The 17,721-nt window shown below is 41.2% G+C and overlaps 2 protein-coding genes and 2 long non-coding RNA genes across 8 annotated transcripts in view; 2 read left to right on the top strand and 2 right to left on the bottom strand.

The window, feature by feature from the left end:
* LOC106951489 (P2Y purinoceptor 14-like) overlaps positions 1-3,914 on the bottom strand; it is a 9,267-nt gene extending 5,353 nt beyond the window's left edge. Inside the window, exons 1-3 of one of the 2 annotated variants that reach the window (XM_015039063.1) lie at positions 3,214-3,914; positions 2,660-2,769; positions 1,160-1,419 (exon numbers count right to left, since the gene is read on the bottom strand). In XM_015039063.1, the coding sequence (XP_014894549.1) occupies positions 1,160-1,419; positions 2,660-2,749 (350 nt within the window). In that variant the 5' untranslated portion in view covers positions 2,750-2,769; positions 3,214-3,914. Of the gene's footprint in view, positions 1-1,159; positions 1,420-2,659; positions 2,770-3,178 lie in introns of both variants that reach the window. The other variant, XM_015039062.1, reaches the window with a different exon arrangement.
* On the top strand, positions 2,575-7,422 carry LOC106951490 (uncharacterized). The gene is made up of 3 exons (XR_001425822.1): positions 2,575-2,589; positions 6,615-6,617; positions 6,659-7,422. It is a non-coding gene; the product is annotated as an uncharacterized LOC106951490 (long non-coding RNA).
* A 661-nt stretch (positions 7,423-8,083) lies between these two features.
* spint2 (serine peptidase inhibitor, Kunitz type, 2) overlaps positions 8,084-17,721 on the top strand; it is a 15,160-nt gene continuing 5,522 nt past the window's right edge. The window contains exons 1-8 of one of the 4 annotated variants that reach the window (XM_015039073.1): positions 8,084-8,671; positions 12,804-12,974; positions 14,585-14,668; positions 14,834-14,851; positions 15,361-15,528; positions 15,617-15,664; positions 15,747-15,915; positions 16,025-16,074. In XM_015039073.1, the coding sequence (XP_014894559.1) occupies positions 8,257-8,671; positions 12,804-12,974; positions 14,585-14,668; positions 14,834-14,851; positions 15,361-15,528; positions 15,617-15,664; positions 15,747-15,915; positions 16,025-16,074 (1,123 nt within the window). In that variant the 5' untranslated portion in view covers positions 8,084-8,256. Of the gene's footprint in view, positions 8,672-12,803; positions 12,975-14,584; positions 14,669-14,833; positions 14,858-15,360; positions 15,529-15,611; positions 15,665-15,746; positions 15,916-16,024; positions 16,075-17,721 lie in introns of all 4 variants that reach the window. The other 3 variants (XM_015039071.1, XM_015039072.1, XM_015039074.1) reach the window with 3 other exon arrangements.
* LOC106951494 (uncharacterized) overlaps positions 12,981-17,721 on the bottom strand; it is a 16,983-nt gene continuing 12,242 nt past the window's right edge. The window contains exons 2-3 of the long non-coding RNA XR_001425823.1: positions 16,146-16,152; positions 12,981-13,658 (exon numbers count right to left, since the gene is read on the bottom strand). This is a non-coding gene — a long non-coding RNA (uncharacterized LOC106951494). The remainder of the gene's footprint in view (positions 13,659-16,145; positions 16,153-17,721) is intronic.

The following is a 17,721-nucleotide window of genomic DNA, read 5'->3' on the forward strand; positions in this document are numbered from 1 at the left end:
TCATTGGAGGCGAGAGGCAGGAACCCCCTTAAAAGGTCACCAGTTCATTACAGGACAAACAAACATGCACACACTCTAACCTAAAGGCAATTTAAAGACCTGACACAGGTGTGTTGGGACCATAGGAGAAAGTTGGAGTACCTATGGAGAATTTAAACTTGCACAGGGGGAAAATGCAAACTCCATGGAAAAAGGATTACGTGAGGATTTAGGTTTCTGTGTTTTTTGTTAATTTAGTCCCTGTGTTGTCGTGTCTAGCCATTAATTGTTCCCAGCTGTCCCTTGTTACCCTGATTAGTCCCCTGTGTATTTAACCCCATCTGCATCACCTGCTCCCTGCCGGGTCCTTGTCTGACGTCAGCCTGTGTCGGCCTAGTTTCTGTGTTGTGCCTTTCCAGTTGCTGCCAGTGTCTGTGCTCCTTACCTTATTGCTCTCCTGTGCTGCCTGTACTTTGGGAACTTCATTATTCATCATTAAAACCATAATTTTTCATCAACAATCTGGGTCCACTGTGTTCATCCTCACCACAAACTACACAATTCATGACAGATTCCTGTGATTTAAATCCAGGAACTTCTTGCTGCAAAGCCACAGTGCTAACAGCTGAGACACTATATCATCCTCAGATCACATGCAATTCTTGTAAATTTCTGGAATCTATTTTTTTTTTTTTTTTACCTTTCCAAGGAACTAGCTGCTGCTGACTGAAACTGTAGGGTGCCTGTCCTTCATGACCTCAGACTTTCAGGCAAAGGTCAACAGATGAATTACCATCTTAAACCTTTAAGCTTAGCATCACCACAGCAGCAACAATGTCACTGCAACTGCTGCTCAAGTCCATCCAACCTCAACTCATACGAGTTTGATGAACTTCAGCTCCTGCTGTTGGAGAATAGGCTAACTCCACACAAGGTGCACATTCAATCCAAGAGTCAAGAATAGAAACCTGGTTTGTTGTGGTTTTGAATGTTTGACCAGAGTTTCCCATATCCTGATCTGCTCCGCCTGTATCTGAGCTTTTTCACTGTCAGCAAGGCCTTCTCTTATACAGATCTACCATAAAGAGACCTTCTGGGTTTGACGGGAAGCTTGGTCCAGAACTTTTTAGTTAGACATTTGTACAGGTTTTATTTAGAATTTTCATAAAAGTTGTTGTACCTGTTGACAGCGATGTAGCCCATAAGTAGGATACTGATGTACATGTTGATGTAGAAGATGGGGGCTCCATAGGTGCAGTAGAACAGGTGAACTTTGTCGGACGTGCCTGCATAGTCAGCGATGCGGAGAGGAAGTCCGAGGCAGAGCAGGAAGTCGGCTGCCGTCAGGTTCTTCAGGTAGATCATCCAGCTCTTAGGGACTTTCTTCTGAGCGCGGCAGAGGTGGAACCACAAGGTGTAGCTGTTCAGGATCAAACCCACCTGCAGAGGGAACATCTGGAGATCAGACTAAGGCTCTGGATGAATGATTGTTCCTGCTGATGGGCCTGTTTACTGTAGTTTAGCAGTAAGAGAGGCCTTCAGTCTGGGCAGAGATAAATCCATTCAGATAGAACAATTTAGATATTGTTTCATTGTGTTGCTTTAATGTGATTTGAGTTGCTTTGTTTGAAGATCTGCTGATTACATGGTTTGATCATATTTGCTGTATTTAAATAGATTAACATTGGAGTACCAAATTCGACTGATGCATTTGATGTTAGCATTGAAACCCATAGATTCTTTCTGGTTCACCTTTTTCATGTCAAGAATATTTCTATGCATTACCATTAGACTTTGTTTCTAAAACTCTGTCCTGAATTGATAAATCGCTCACAGGAGAATCCTGACTTTCTCCAACAAAGGTGAACATGTGAAGCACGAGATCAACCAGTTTGCTAGAACAGCTCAAAGCTGCATCTAATGAACCATCAACTGGCATGTATGTAATCTAGCCAGAGCACAACACAATGTTACAGGGCAAGGATTGGGCAGCATGAACAACCAGAGCGAGGAAGAGGAGTCAGGAGTCAAAACGGAGGAAGAGTCTGAAGACATGATGTCAGTTTCCATCGCTCCAACATCATCAGGCAATGAAACACTCAACAAGATGATGATGGAGTTCCTCTCACCCTACTCTTTGTCCCCGAACCCCACTGATGGATTTGTCTTAGGTTCCCAGTTCTACTTTTGTTTTGTTTTTTTGTTTTTTGCTTTTTGTTCTCTGCAGTCTTTTCCTTTCTGAATCACAACGGCATGGTCTGCCAACAAATTACAGTAAAAGCATAAATGTGAATTTTGTCCAAACTCTTGCTATTGATTTCTCACAATTGCAATTTGCAATACTTGTCATCAAAACTTTAGCCATAGTTTACAACAGAGTACACTGCTATGTTTACAATGTGACCAATCAGTTTTACACAATGAAAAGGACTCGTTGTTCTGAGGCACTGCTATGCTCCCTGACTCAGATATTTACTTTTCAAAGGTGAACTAAGCATTTAGAAAAAGAGGCCGTCTTTTGCAGGTGATCTGAGGGGTTTTGTACAAATTGTTTAGAGAAATGCACTTACTGTTTTGCGAATATTGAAAGTGATTTGACTGAAGAAAACTGTAACTGTAATCAGATTTTTAAAGGAAAAGCATGAAACGGGGACTGGCAACCCTTCAGTTTGAGACTCACCACAAACACCAAACTGTAGAAGAATATGAATCCATGAAGAGATGATCCCTTGACCGGATTACAGGTGGTGTTGGTGGAGTTGTTGGTCATCACTGATTCCTCTGGGTCAGCTACGTTTCACCCGGCCGTGCAGAACAGAAACAACAGATCATTTCCTCTTCAGTGACAGATTTGAACAGTAACTCTACAGCAAGTCAGGTTCTAACAGAGTGAGTCTGTAGATGCTTATCTGAGGCTGCAGGTTTGGTTGTTATATTTTGTAAAAGTTGTTCCACATTGGCCAGTTTTAAATGGAAACCAAAGAAAGTTCTTCTACACAAAGCAGGAAGCCAGACAGTAAACGGAAACTGTAAATAAACTGTAATAGTTCCACTCATGTATTTAGCAGTCACAGTTATACTGACACTTTTCAAACGGAAATAAACCAATCGAAACCCAGCACGTCCTAACCTCAGCACTCCTGATCATGTTAGAATAAATATCTTAAGCTTGTGCACCGACATGGTGCAGCCTCCTCACCTGAGCCTGAAGCGAGCCTCACCTGCAGGACTCACCTGCCTGCCAGCCTCAAACGCGGCTCCGTCCTTCAGGCTCTGGATCCATACAGCACATTCTCTCTGTCGCATTTGCAAGTCAAAAACAAAACCAACAAACACGGAAACATATCAAAAAGCCTTTCTTTAGAGCAAACTCTGAATTTGAATCTACAGTAAACAGAACATTTGTTTCTCTCACTGGGATGTGTAAATATCTGTGAACATTGATGAAGGCAGGCTGCTGAAACTCTTCCTGGAAAAGCGAGATTGACCTTGTTGGCATTCCAGCATTTCTTTAAGGTTCTGGTAGAGTATGCATCTGAATAATGAACCGAAATGTTCTGAAAACGATTGTTTGAAACTTTGAATCTGGCCTGGCTGAAGCTGCAGGTTGTGAAGCAGCTGCTGCGTCTTTAACCGCGGCCACCACAGATGCTTCTTCCTGTCTTCTCTCTTTTTCAAGTCCCTCACTACAAAAAACCAACACTTTTGACCTCTATCTTTTACTTCTGAGTGGTTTAAGATGCTCACACTCAGGATGTAGGAACAAGAAAGTAACTTATCAGTTTTAATGTCATTGCACTCATTCTTTACATAAGCTGATGCCTGAACTGCTTACCATGAAAAAATTAATTAATAGTGTACACACAGATATTAGACGCTATGATCAATCAATCGATCAGGTTTATTTGTACAGAACTGTTCAGCAACAAGGCAGTTCAAAGTGCTTTATATCATAATAAGTCATAAAAACATCATAGTCACTATTCGAGAAACCAGTAACAAACATTACATTTTGATGAGTGTCATCATCAAAATCATCGCTAATCATCAAATATTTTGGTCATTGTTTCATTTATTATGGTTCAAAAGGAACTCAGTGTTTCTGTTGTTCTGCAGTTTTCTGGAAGTTTGTTCCAGATTTATGGTGCATAGAAGCTGAAAGCTGCATTGTTATCGGCTGATATCATTTATTGATGATGGTTATTTCCATGTTGTTTGTGTTACATGGGGGTTGGTCATGTGGTTTTTGCTGGGTCATGTAACAGTGACTGCAGAGGGTTTTAACTGGAGCAGAGAAGCAGAGTCAGTGGTGAGGTCTACATCTTAAAGTTTCAAATGGTTAGAGAAATGTAACTCAGGGTCACGTTAGTTGCACATTTTCCATCTTTGGTTGTTTTTTTGAAACAATGATGGAAAAATCTGAAGGCCATTGATGTTTGTTTTTAATATGCCTCTGTGAGATGCATTAGTGAATACTCGTAAGACAGATTTAAATAAGTAGACTTATTTATTACACAATCAAAATATATTTACAGCTCAAGCAAGCCAAAAATATAGAGATTTAAAGTCGAAGAGAAAACCCAACAAAACGAAACGACGGTCTTTGCCTTTTATTGAGGTGCAGGGAGCAATGTGAAGGTTTTAAATTTTACCCAATCGCTAACATTTCCCTGTGACGTATGTAATGCACCAGTTTGACGCTATGAAGCTTGTCTGTGCTGTAAACAACCATTTTCCACTGCAAAGAGAGACGAGCCAATCCTAACGAGGCGGCTCTTAAAGGGGCAGGATTATGTGTTTTCCAGGCACAGTGTCATTTTATAGCACAATCAAGTAACTGTTGCCTTCAGTTGTAATAACAATGCCATGTTTTTTAAATATGACTTAAAAGAAATTTGTAATTTATTGCCTTGAAATTGGGGCTCTGTCTCTTTAAGAAACGCTTGTTCTTTCTGAAGTTCTGCCTTCAGGAAGTTATTACAAAGTGACTCTATTAACATTTTAACAACATTTTACCAGCATTGCTCTGAGAAGTGGCTCCTTTAATGAGATCAGCAGATGCTCAGTTCCACCAGATGTTTGCTAATTGCTGCTGGCTAGTCTGGAGGAGCTGAGTGGGTGAGGAGCTGTTCCTCTACAGCAGGGGTGTCAAACTCCAGTCCTCAAGGGCCGCTGTCCTGCAACTTTTAGATGTGCCTCTGCTGCACCACACCTGAAAAGAATAATTAAGTCACTAGCAAGGCTCAGGAGAACCGATCTACATAGGGAGGAGGTAATTAAGCCATTTCATTCCACTGTTTTTTACCTGTGGCACATCTAAACACTGCAGGACAGCGGCCCTTGAGGACTGGAGTTTGACACCCCTGCTCTACAGTAAACAATTTATAAAACAAAATACAATAAGAATACTTGTTTTTCTGCCTACATATTTATGTAGGCAACCCTGCAACCCCAAAATTCATATAATAAAATCTATTCATTAAAATATGTGCAATTTATAAATTAAGATACAATGAAAACACATTTTCCTCTCTACATCGTCATAAACAACCTTGCAACCTCCAAATTTATATAAATATCCTGAGTGCGTCCCCATCCTGAGGATTTCAGGGTCCTCTGTGCAGAGGTTGGGCCCGCAGCACCACACCAGTCCAGAACTCTCTGAAATCCAACATGGACGACCGGCTGGTGCTGCTCTGGTTCAGAAGTTAAAAATGGACAGACTCTTCCCACCAGCACGTAAAATTAAACCTCAGCACGGCCAGTTCACGTATTCACTGGTGAACCTGCTTCAGTCCGACACTGGGGTGTGATGAGTTTTAATGGCCACCAGATGGCACTGAAGAGTCAGTCTGTTCTAAAGACGGAACGAGGAAACGAACGGCTGATTTCACCGAGTTAGTAAACAATTCAGCTGTTTTCATTTCAGCATTGAGTACTGCTCCATGTCTGCTCAGATTCTTCTAAAAAATCACAAACTTCAATTTATTATCACCAGAAACACAGGAAACATCAAAACCAACGGCATCATGGGAGCTTTTACTATGACAACCTACATTAATTGGCATATTCAACATGTCGGTTATATCAGTACAAAGTTTTATCAGTACTTTAAAACTTCAATCTAACCCAAGAACAACAAACTACCATTCCTTCTGCCATGTGCTTGAAGTCGCACCAAAGTGCAGATAAGATCTTTAAAAAAGCAACTTAATGAAGGTCAAATGAACATTACAGAGAAAAGCTGCAGTAGAAAGTCACAGAGAAAAACTAAAGGAGCCAGTCGGGAACAAAACACAGAAGAAGAGAAGAGAGTCGGTAAGGAACCAGCTAATCAGAGGGAAGTAGAGACAGCTAGGGAAGGGAGAACCAAACCAATCTGGGACACAGATGAAGGAAAAAACGCTGAAAATAACAGAAACGGTAAACACGAATAAACTATAAGATAAGAATAAATGATGAATAACACAGAAATGTTTTAAAGCGAAAAACATCTCCAAGAAATAAGACAGAAACAGAGACTGATGTGATAAGACTAGAGCAGACATGTTGATATGAAGCTAATCCATTATTAGCTTCATATTTCCTGTATTTTATCATTTCTTTTCATGTTTGTGGCGTTGCGCCAGCGTCAGTGTGTGGTTATTATGACATCCAGAGCAGGAAGTCAGCTGATGAGTGACTGAAGACAGGAAGTAGTTTATCTCTAACTTTAAAAAAGAGCCTCAAACATAGAAACATGTCTGAGGCCTAATGGTCTGGTTTGGCTTTAACAAGAAAAAAATCATGTTTCAACATCACAAGATCATCTCACCCCTAATTAGTCACAAATGGTGTAATTTTAAGGATGACACACAGGTGTGATCAAACAGAAATAATAACAGGTCAGATTTTAAGTAAACAGACATTAGATATTGAAGTTTGATGACAAAGTTATCATCAGCCTGTTGGAGCGAGAGGATGATTCACCTGGTCAGGTGGTTTTATTTTTGGTTTATTTTGGTTTTATTTTTAAACTTAAAACTGAAAATCAACAGAATAAAAGACTTCAGAGAGAAGTCCAGTCCACCAGCTTCAGCTCTCATTAAAGGGGAACCGTTGGAGCGAGTGACATTCAGTGTTAAAAATGTAACGCAATCAGTTGCATTTTTATGTCATGATGGTAAATCTAACGCACAGTAACATCTGTGAAAAGCGGCTTCTCTGGAAGTTCTGCTTCTACACAATCTGATTGGACGCTGGAAAGATTGTTGTTGTGATCAAGTTGTGCTAAAAGTATTTAGCCTGCTAGCACAGCTATTGAAGCCTCAAATAGCACTTGAATGCTAAAGATGTAGCAGCTAATGCTAATGTTAGCATCCATAGTCCATGTTTCTAAATAAGCTCCATGAATGATCAGGGCTTCCTGAAACTCTGGAAAGATTAACTTTAAATAATCAGAATAAAAACTATAAATGTATTTACTGTGGAGCTCATGACTGTTCAATAATTTAGCAACAAAAAGGGTTTTTGAATTGAAAATGTTACTTGCAATAAATTAATTACAGACACTGTCATATATATGGATATATCTATATTAATACACACACAAACACACATCTAAGTATTTTACACTTTTATTTCTAGTTGAACTACAGAAAAAAAACACTTTAGTGATTATATTTAATAGTTCCATAAAGATTGTTTTGTTTCTGGATTTTGTTTATTTTTCTTATGACAATTAAAAAACATAAAGCTAATACTCTTATTTAATTCTTGGTTGTTCTATAGTTAGTTCTTTAAACTTTCATTTGCTATTGCAAGATTTATATTATACCAAGTGGGACACTTGGTATAATTTGCATATTCAAAATGAAAATAAAATCTCTGTTCTCTGTTCACTGTGTGCTAGCACTGCTTTATTGTTTTGTTTGTTTTATTAATAAAAAATAAACAGCTGGACACGGAAGGACTGAATTGACTTCATTTAAGTTTTGATATTGAATGTGTTCTGATGTTTTTGCAGATCAGCTCTCATTTTGGTTATCTTTTTATTCCATTATTAAATGTGTCGTATTTCAGAAAACAATCTGGTTTTCTGACCAGGAAGCAGAGCAGGAGGAATGTTGCTGTCCTGTTGTGTCGCCAGGGGCGTGGCTTAAGTGACTTCACCTGTCGCAGGTAAACTAAACTGCGACACAAAGCGCAGGAAGAGGCGGAAGTCACCAGCTGTTGAGGTTCGGTTCGGCTTGGATTCTTACAGCTTCCACCAGGATTAGAAGAAAATCAATCCTCACAATGTTCACTCCAAAGTTCCTCCTGCTCTGCTTCCTGGTCCGGCTCGGACGGGTTCAGACCTGTGACTGGGACCAGTCCACCGATCCGAACCAGGGCCTCGACCCGGACTCCCTCGCAGCGGGGGTGCGCTACCTGGGCCAGATCCAGGAGGTGTCGAACCCGGAGAGCTGCCAGGCCGCCTGCTGCGAAGAGGCGGGCTGCGACCTGGCTGTGGTCGGGCGGCCGGCGGACGGAGGGATGCAGTGCATGCTGGTGAGCTGCGGGCCGGCCGGCTGCTCGCTGCAGCAGAGCTCCCAGTTCCAGGTGTTCCGGAAGAAGCAGCAGAGAGACGCCGACCAGGAAGCCCCCACAGGCGGCAAGAAGCTGCGCGTCGTCCCGCTGGCGGAGGCAGATGAGCCGCGGAGCAACAACAGCGGTGAGCGCCGGAAAGACGCCAATAATCAGTCATTAATCATTAATTCAAGCTGGGATTAATGTCGGGTTAATTTACTGATCAGGCAGCTGGATGTATATCACCATGAGTGACCGGAAATAAACTTCCACTCAGTTTCTAATCAACATGATTGAGTTAAAGATGAGAAGCCGTCAGCTTGGCCCGACTTCCGGTCTCCTGTGTTTACTTGTTTTTCTGTTTTTGTTTGTTTTATCTTTGAGAATTAAAAAACACACCATAACAATTATATATATATATATATATATATATATATATATATATATATATTTGACATGAAACGAAACTGAACAGAGATGAAGAATGAAAAAAAGGAATCACACAAACATGATGAAAGTAAAACAGGAAATGTTACAAATGAAATTTCAATATTAATTGGAGCTGTTAACATATCGGCATAAAGATTGGCTTTTGTGTTCGATGTTTAAGCAATCCTTTAAAATAAATTATTTCACTCAAATGTTGACAATGGAGGTGATTCAGAGGAACCTGCTCAGGTAACAGGAAGTAGAATTCCATGTAGGACCTCTACTTCCTGTTCGTCCTGATCCACTGCTCCAAACTGACATGATTTACTGATATGGAGTCCGTTTGGGTTCTGGTCTGGTTTGCCTGCTGTTCCAACATGAAAGCAGGCTTTAACCATCAGAACCAGATGAATCTGCTGAGACCCGGAGTCCAGAACAGGACGTGATCCAGAACCGTTTGCTTCCTCAGATGAATTAATGAGGACGGGTTTGGTTCTCTGATGCTTTCTGGGTTTTATCCGATCACTGCAGCATTTTCAGAACCAGGAAACTGAGACTAAAACTGGAAAAGTGGACGGAACCAAACGGATTGAAACCGTTCTGGATCTCAAACTAAGAACATGTTTTAATTTTAAAACTGGTATCAGAACCAGTTCTGATGGTAGATCTAAACTATTCCCTCCATCAAACAGAATGATCCGGATCGTGTTCTGTCCCGGTTCAGAGTCTGTTTGCATCAGTTCTGGCTTAATATTTAAAAGGAGAACTTTTTCTGATCCGAGTCCAGTTTTTATTTGCCGTTGGTTCTTGCAGGGATGTGAACACTATCTGGGTCAGAACCGCTCCAGTTTTACAGGCAGCAGGTTGATCTTCCAACCAGAACAGTTTCCTGGGTCATCTCTGATCCAGGTCACATTGGACCTCCTCTTATAAACCCAATCTGAAGGTTCTGGAGTTCAGAACCAAGGTTAATGTACTAAATTAATGAAAACTGAAATAAATAAAAACGGTAATTAATTGGAACTATATCGTGTGTTTATACAACTAAAACATACTCAAATTATAGCTATAATATCCTTTGTTTTTCTGATTATGAATCGATTTGTTAGTAGTTTGTCAGCTGTTGGTAAATTACGCGCTCCATACTCCTATGGGCCGCTACGCTGCGCTACTCCGTAAAATGGCAACAGTTGTGACAAAACATCAGTCAGTTGGTAGTTCAACATTAATTGAAGCCATTTTGTGAAACTTGTATCTTCTGTTGAGTGTTGGTTGTTATAGCTTTGGGTTTTACGGTTTAGTTGTGACTTTGTCAGTTTTAGTTTGAGTGTTTGCTTGTTTCTAATAGTTACATATTGTTTAGTTTCAGTTCAGTTTTTATTAGGTTTAGTTCTTTCATACTTTTGAATTCTGTACATAAAAATTAACTGCAGGTGGTTTTATGTAATGAATACTCAACAGAAGACACCATTTTCAAAATGCATGTCACCATTTTGTGAACTAGCGTAGCTTAGCCACCAGGAGGGGCTGTGATTTTTACTCCATTTTTACTAACCACATGATGCAGTTCCACTTATTTGTAGTTTTTTTTTCTTATTTAATTTGTTTTAATTATAAAAAACATGTTATAATTAACTAAATTAACTTATGTATGGAAAAACCTACAACTGTCACTAATAGAAGCTAAAGTAAAACTAAATGATATTTAACTAATAAAAACTAGCAAACACTCCAAAAACTAATTAAAGCTCCAACGCTGCGCTGCTGTTTTCAGCTCACCTGTACAGGTAGCAGATGACTCACTGCTGACTGAGGCTCAGCTCAGGTATGAGACCCGGTCTGGTTCCGGTCCGACCGGTTCCTCCGGTTCTGACTTTCTCGCCGTTTCTCACAGTGCCTCAGGCACGGAGCAGTGTGATCACTTCACACAGCTGACCTCACCTTTGTGTTTGTTTAGATCAGATTGGACTGTTCTCAGGTGGGGGCGGAGCCTGAAGCCCACTTCTGATGTTTCTGACATCACTTCCTGTTTACATTTCCAAGAACTTTGAGTTTTCCTCAGAAGGATGAATCAGCAGGGGGTTTAGTACCTGTTTATATTTGTTTATTAATTAAAGTCAGACTAAAGAACATAAATTGTCCCAGACGTTACTGCAATAAAAGATAATATTGTTTTGAGACCATTTTAAACTGATAATGGTAATAATCAAAGAACACATTCTCAAAGATGTTTAAACTCTAATGAACATTTAACACTGGAAATGGAAGACATTTTAAATATCCAAAAATAAACAAAACAACAGAAATGACAAATTATAAAGTGTTTGTTAACAAAATGTCCTTTATAAAGGGTTTAGAGAACAAAGCACCAGACTGAAAACTTTTACCATCCAGTTTTTTGTAGAAAGAGAAAAAAATGATAAAAATGTGAATAAAAATTGAGTTTTAATTTATAATGCAATTAATTGATTTGATTATTGCAACAGGCCTAGTTATGATTGCACTGAGTAAGTTGAATGGAAAATTTTGGCTTTTTAAAGACCAAAAAGAAATCAATTCATATAAATAATCAAATAAACCAGGCAAATTCCTATCAATATAACATTTATGAAACTTTAACAGAAACTGCATGTCTGGTAAATTTTTGGTTAAAACAAGCTGCTTGTGTCAAGTATCCAGAAATTTTACTCAAGTAAGAGTAGCAATACTTCATAATAAAATTACTTCGGTAAAAATACAAAGTACAGTGTAGTAACAGTACATTTAGGTAGTCAAGTAAATGTAACTTGTTTCTTACAAACTCTGTATTTGGTGACTTTTAAAACAAAATCAATCAGAATAGTCAGGTCAGGTGCTTTAAAGATCAGTGATTGTCCAGAAAACTAAAATAGTTTACTTGCCTGGGATGTCGCCCCCTACTGGTTACATGGGAATTTGCTGTGAATTATTCTTGTGGAGATCAAAGCATTTTATGAGAAACAAAAACTGTTTGGTTTTAGACATTAGATGTTCTGAATTTCAATGTTTGGAGGTAAAACGGCTATAGAGCCGGATCGACCAGTCCTCTTTATTAAACCGACAGCTGAGTCTCAGCTTTCTGCTGAGACTCAGTTCAATCAACAGTAAATGGTAACAATGTGTAAAACGCTGGAATTTTGATTTAAAAATAAAAGTGATATTGACCAATAGGATTTACGTTTGCAAGGAGGACGAAGTCCAAAGAAACATGAAAACTTTGACGATATCAGATTTCACATGAGAAAAGACCAGGGTAAAGCCTCATTTCCACTGAGCGGGTCGGTCCAGTAGTTTATGGTTAATCAGGAGAGCGTCTCTACCGCCGATTGGACTTTCACTGGACAAGCGGGGTAAAACCCAAACGCCCAACGTGGCGTCATTCCACTGCGATGAAAAACAAGTTTTTATTGTTCTTGTTGTCCCCTGGTCAATGGACGCCGTCATGACGGCAGTCGCTCCACCCTAACCGTACCAAACCATAGTCTGCAGAGCTAGAACTGGGGCCTCAGGAATGGTGTGGGACGGGTTGGTGGTACCGTCCACTTTTACAAGAGAAATAGACAAAATAGTTGACCAAATTGTGTTGTAGCACTCAGTGGAAATGAGGCACTGGTGACTTTCAGTTCATTTGGCATCCACCATTCTTGTAAATATTTAAGATCCTTCCAAAGGGAGACGCAGGTCCTCCAGAGTTAAAACAATGAGAAGAAAATCTCTTTTTTCTTCTGCTGGCTCCCTTAAACAAGCAGGAATGAAAGTTTCCTGAGTGGGAAAAAACCCTTTTTCTGCCCTCTGTGTTGAAACTAAACTCCAGTTCATGTCTCTCTCAGATATTTGCCGTCAGCCTCCAAAGACGGGTCCATGTCGCGGCGCCTTCCCCAGGTTCTTCTACAACGTAACGAGCCAGACCTGCACCAGCTTCATCTACGGCGGCTGTCAGAACAACGACAACAACTTCCAGTCCCAGGAAGAGTGCAACAACGCCTGCAGCGGCGTCACCGGTAAGATCCACTCACTGGCCTGCCAGTGGTCTGGTCTTCATGGTCAGAGAACAGAAACCGTCTGGAGATGTAAAAAGTTAGGAAACACGTGGCTTGGGCCCAAAGGAACATTGACGTGGCGTTGGAGAAAGCTGGAATTGAACTTACAAGTTTGCACTTGCTGAATTGTCAGATATGATTCAGTAAAACTCTTTCCACTGGTTGACAACCACACCAAAATGAAGGTATGAAATCCCAGAGACTGAGCGGTTGATGGGTTTGACCTAATGTGACTGAACACAGAACCGCTGTGGACAGGCTGCAGGAAGTCTTGGATTCTGGATCATATCTGAGAATTTGACAAGATTCCAGTCAAACTTTAGTGGTGCTAGACAGTGGCGGAGCCAGACTTTTAAAGTTGGGGGGGCTAACGGGGGGCCAGGACTACCTCTGGGGGGGCAAAAGGCAAAATTTACGTGCACACATCTATATATATATATATATATATATATAAACACCTTTGACTGGTTCATATGGAGACATGACGGACTTTACGCAAAGATTTCACTGCAGAGGCAACTAAAATCATTCAATAAAAAAATCCTTTCTGAATATCATCTCATGGACACTGAACTAAATGCGTCTTTCTGACCGGGAGCTGACAGCGTGTTGAAGAGTGATGGACGGGACACCTTGGTTAGGAATCTCATTGCAAATCTTTAGTTGAAATGGCGCCTTTAACTCCAGTCTCCAGTACAGAACAGAGAAACCTAAAGACAATGCAACGTTGTTTTAATCCATTTATAGTCTAAACAGAGGAGCCATCAGTTTATTTTGAGGAAATAAATAAAGGTGCAGAAGTTAATTAGATCCATGCGCAGTCCGCTGCACAACCAATGCGGCGCCGCTGCGAAGAATTAAACTTAACTCGCCCTGCAGTTTTAACAAATGGAGTTGAAGATGTTACCCTCCCGCACCCAGAAGGAGCGCGGCAGACGTAACATCTGTCCGTTTTGGAGAAGCGAAACCATGCAAAAAATAAAAATAAAAAATCCTGGTAACCAATCAGATGACGGGGGGCACTGGCCCCCTGGCCCCCCCTCTGGCTCCGCCTCTGGTGCTAGAGCAAAATAAGGAAGCGAGATGCTGAAATGTTTGATTTGAGCTTCAGGAAGCTTGAGAGAAACATGAAAACCTTAAAGTTCAGATTTCAGGTTTGAAGTTGGGTTGTAATCCTTGGTGGATCTGGTTTCTTCCTGCTTCCTTCAGCCTCAGGCTGAAAATCAGATGCCGTCTCTCTTTGTTTTGGATCATCAGAGTGATCACATGCTATCTTAAAGCAAACTGGGAGGGTCCAGACAGGCAGCACCGCTCCCAGTTCAGATAACCAACAACAACAGGCGGGAGGGCGGGGCTGCAGACAAAAGCTGCTTTATTTGCTCTGCAGAGAAAACGGCACTTAGGAGCCGAGAGGAAATGTGTTAAAGTTCAGCAGTTCTTCTTTGTTCTGTCCATCTGAGAAATGCTGTGAAACAAAACACTTTTAAATCCGAGAGGAACCATGAACAATCGATCTGAAGGGAAACCTTTATCTGACCTGCTAATGTCTCATTAATAACTTGTGTGTTCAGGTTCAGTTCTGCTTGAGGAAGTCCCAACTTCTGCTCCAGAGTCGGCTCCCAAAGCTCCTCGGATGGCCCCCCTGCGCAAGTCCGGTTAGTCTCCACAAACTCAGTTAAAGCAGCACTTTATTCATAGGTCAAAGATCAATATTTGACTCCACTAACAAACAGGTCCGTTTATGTTCCGGTTTGTAAGAAGCTAAGAAGTTAGGATTGATGAGCCTTTTACTCACCAAACTCTTTCTGTGTTTCCTGCAGAAATCTCAGCTGATCAGTTTGCAGGTACGTCTCACTCCTCACAAAGTGTTCTGGTGCGTTTGGTTCTGCAGAAACATTCGGGGTGCAGGGTTTCCCCAGAAAACCTGCTGAGCCCAGTGGGACCAGTGAAACCCACCATGTTTTTGTGTTAAGTTACAAAAATTTGGAGGTGCAGAATAAGGTGTCATAATTTGGGCAGGTGCAGGGATGGTACAATTGGTGTTCACTCCCTCATGCCCAGTTCACTGGGTCAGCTAGAAAAATAGCTTAATCTGTCTTTATTGTCACTTCTACTGGTTCATAAAGACCCTATTTAAAACAAACAATTCTTGGCCTGCTGGGGGACAAGTAAAGCTCTGCACTGGGGGAAGGTCCTGAAGTTCCTCCTTGATGTTTGGAAGGATGCTTTGGTGTTCCTCTGGGTTTCTCTGGAGAGTCCTTTGTTTTTGGAGGATCACTTTGAGGTGGACGTTTATTTGGGTTTTTTGGGGGCTTCCTGGTTGATTCTTTGGGTTGCTGTTGTCCGATCGCAGAGCTGTGTGAAGCGGAGTATGAGCAGGGTCCATGCAGAGCTTACTTTAAGCGCTGGTACTACAACAAAGAGACAGGCATCTGTCAGACCTTCATCTACGGCGGCTGCCAAGGAAACAAGAACAATTACGAGGACGAGGACAGTTGCAAGTCCACCTGTACAGGTGATTTACCAAGTCTAGTTCTACCTAGAGACTCCAGACTACAACACTGCAGGCAAGCCTGGAACTAATCGCCCATTGTTTGCTGTAGGAGTCTCTGTCTTGCCTTCCTCCAAGAAGATCCCAGAAGACGACACAGGTGTGAGAGAGTGGGCTGGACATGATGATGTCGTTCTTCGGCTTCATGGACTTGGTTGGTAATTATTGTGCATCTTTGTCAGATCATTGCAGTTTGAGCCCTCAGACTGGAATGTGCCGCGGCGCCTTCCCCATGTTCTACTATGACTCTGACTCCGACTCCTGCAAGTCCTTCACCTATGGCGGTTGTGGTGGGAATGCCAACAAGTTTGAGTCTGAGGAGGACTGCATGTCTGTGTGTGGCGGTGCAGGTAAGGACTGCGTCAATACAGATTGTTCTTACCTACTGTTCATAAGAGCTGAATACCTGTCACTTGTCTCACCTGTTTGCTCTCCTGATTATTTGATCCATTCCTTATTTTGCAGGTCAGTTCTATGGTCATGGTGGAACCAGAAGCAGATGGACTGCAGGTGAGTTCCTTAGTGTTGCTCTGGTTATTTTCATGTTCCTCTCCAAAGAAAGATTGAGTGATCGTAGCCACGTCTGTTCTGGTTCTGCTTCAGTTGTTCAAAGATCTGAAACATTTAAATGTTTTAATAAAACTGAAGCAGGCTTGTCAATACAAAATCAAACATTGTGAACAATTTAATCTGATGAGGGTTTGTTGCAGTAAAGAAAAATCAGGTCAGGATTTGACACTTCAAATGTACCATCAATAGATACCAGAGGACATCAAGTTTTGGACACCATCAATTTAAACAACATCCAAGGATAAAATCTCATTATAGGTTTCTATTAGACCTGAATGGGGACAAGGTGAAAGCACATTGGATGTTGGTGAAATGATCCTGTAATTAAGAGAACTCATTTTCCAGGCAGGAAATGGAAGGATGAATAATGTCATCAGCGCCTTATTCCTACGCCCCATAATGCTTTGCGTGAATTATGGGTACGACTTCCGCCGCAAACCGGAACTGCCATTTGTTTACATGTTACCCTAACCGACTTTCGTCAGAGCTTTTAGGCTATAAAATATGTGGAACACCCACGATCAAAGCTTATATGTGACAATATTGTTTTACTGCAACCTACAGCTAATGCGAGGAGGGATGACGACCTGAAGAAATGGCCGCATTTCTTCAGGTCGCACTAGCACATGTAGCTACTTCACTGACTCAGTTGCGTCAGATGCAGATGTGGGTTATCTTGAACTTGCTGCAGCCACAAACTATAAATGTGGTCTGATTATTAGAGAACAGCACAACAGTTACCCGAGCTCCACAAGGGCATCTTACGACACTGTCAGTGGCAAGTTGCTCTCTATAACAGGTTAATATGTGATTCGGTTCGGTTCTGGTCCAGTGGGGAGATTCTCCGTATTGCGGTCTGGAGCGCAGCAGCTGCGGTTATTTCTCTGCTGATTTGCAGCAACACTCAGCAACGGAGAACCTCAAGGTTCTGGTTCTGATGGATTAAATAAATCCAGATATTTTATTTTGTCTTATAAATACAATTTCCAGGTCCAATCATAATGATAAATACTCAGATCATGAACTTTATTATTTTTTAAATTCAAACGAAAAATAAAATTCACATCACACCGAGCTACTATTGTGTAGTTCTGGTGTTTAATACAGTCGGAACAACTCAGATCTATGACGGATCTCAAATCTTCTCTGCTTTTCTCTTTATTACTGTCAGTTCTTCAGAGAAACGAGCTGCTAGCAGAGCTGCTAATTCAGTCACTCCGTTTCAAAACTTAACGATCTTGTTCCTGTCGCTCCCCTGATTAAACTCACAATTACGATTATCTGTACTGAGCAGCTCTCTGACAGCAGACGATGTGTCCGTAAACATGTTTTACTAAATTGTATTCTAACCGAAAAGAGAGATGTGACTTCTATCATGAATGTAGGTTAGCAAAAAGCCCTACAAATTACAATGAAATAATGCTACTTCCGCTAGCCGCCGGTAACACCCATAATCGTTTCCCCAGTAACCTCCCCCCCAGGATTTGACCTTTGCCCCTCTACTGTTAAAGATATTAAAGTGTTGGACCCAGTTTGGATCTGCGGAAGATGCTGGGTAAGGGCAGGGAACCCTGACTGACTTTAGCT

Source organism: Poecilia latipinna, unplaced genomic scaffold (assembly GCF_001443285.1).
Source record: "Poecilia latipinna isolate Pla-1442-1.1 unplaced genomic scaffold, P_latipinna-1.0 Scaffold462, whole genome shotgun sequence".
NCBI lineage: Eukaryota > Metazoa > Chordata > Actinopteri > Cyprinodontiformes > Poeciliidae > Poecilia > Poecilia latipinna.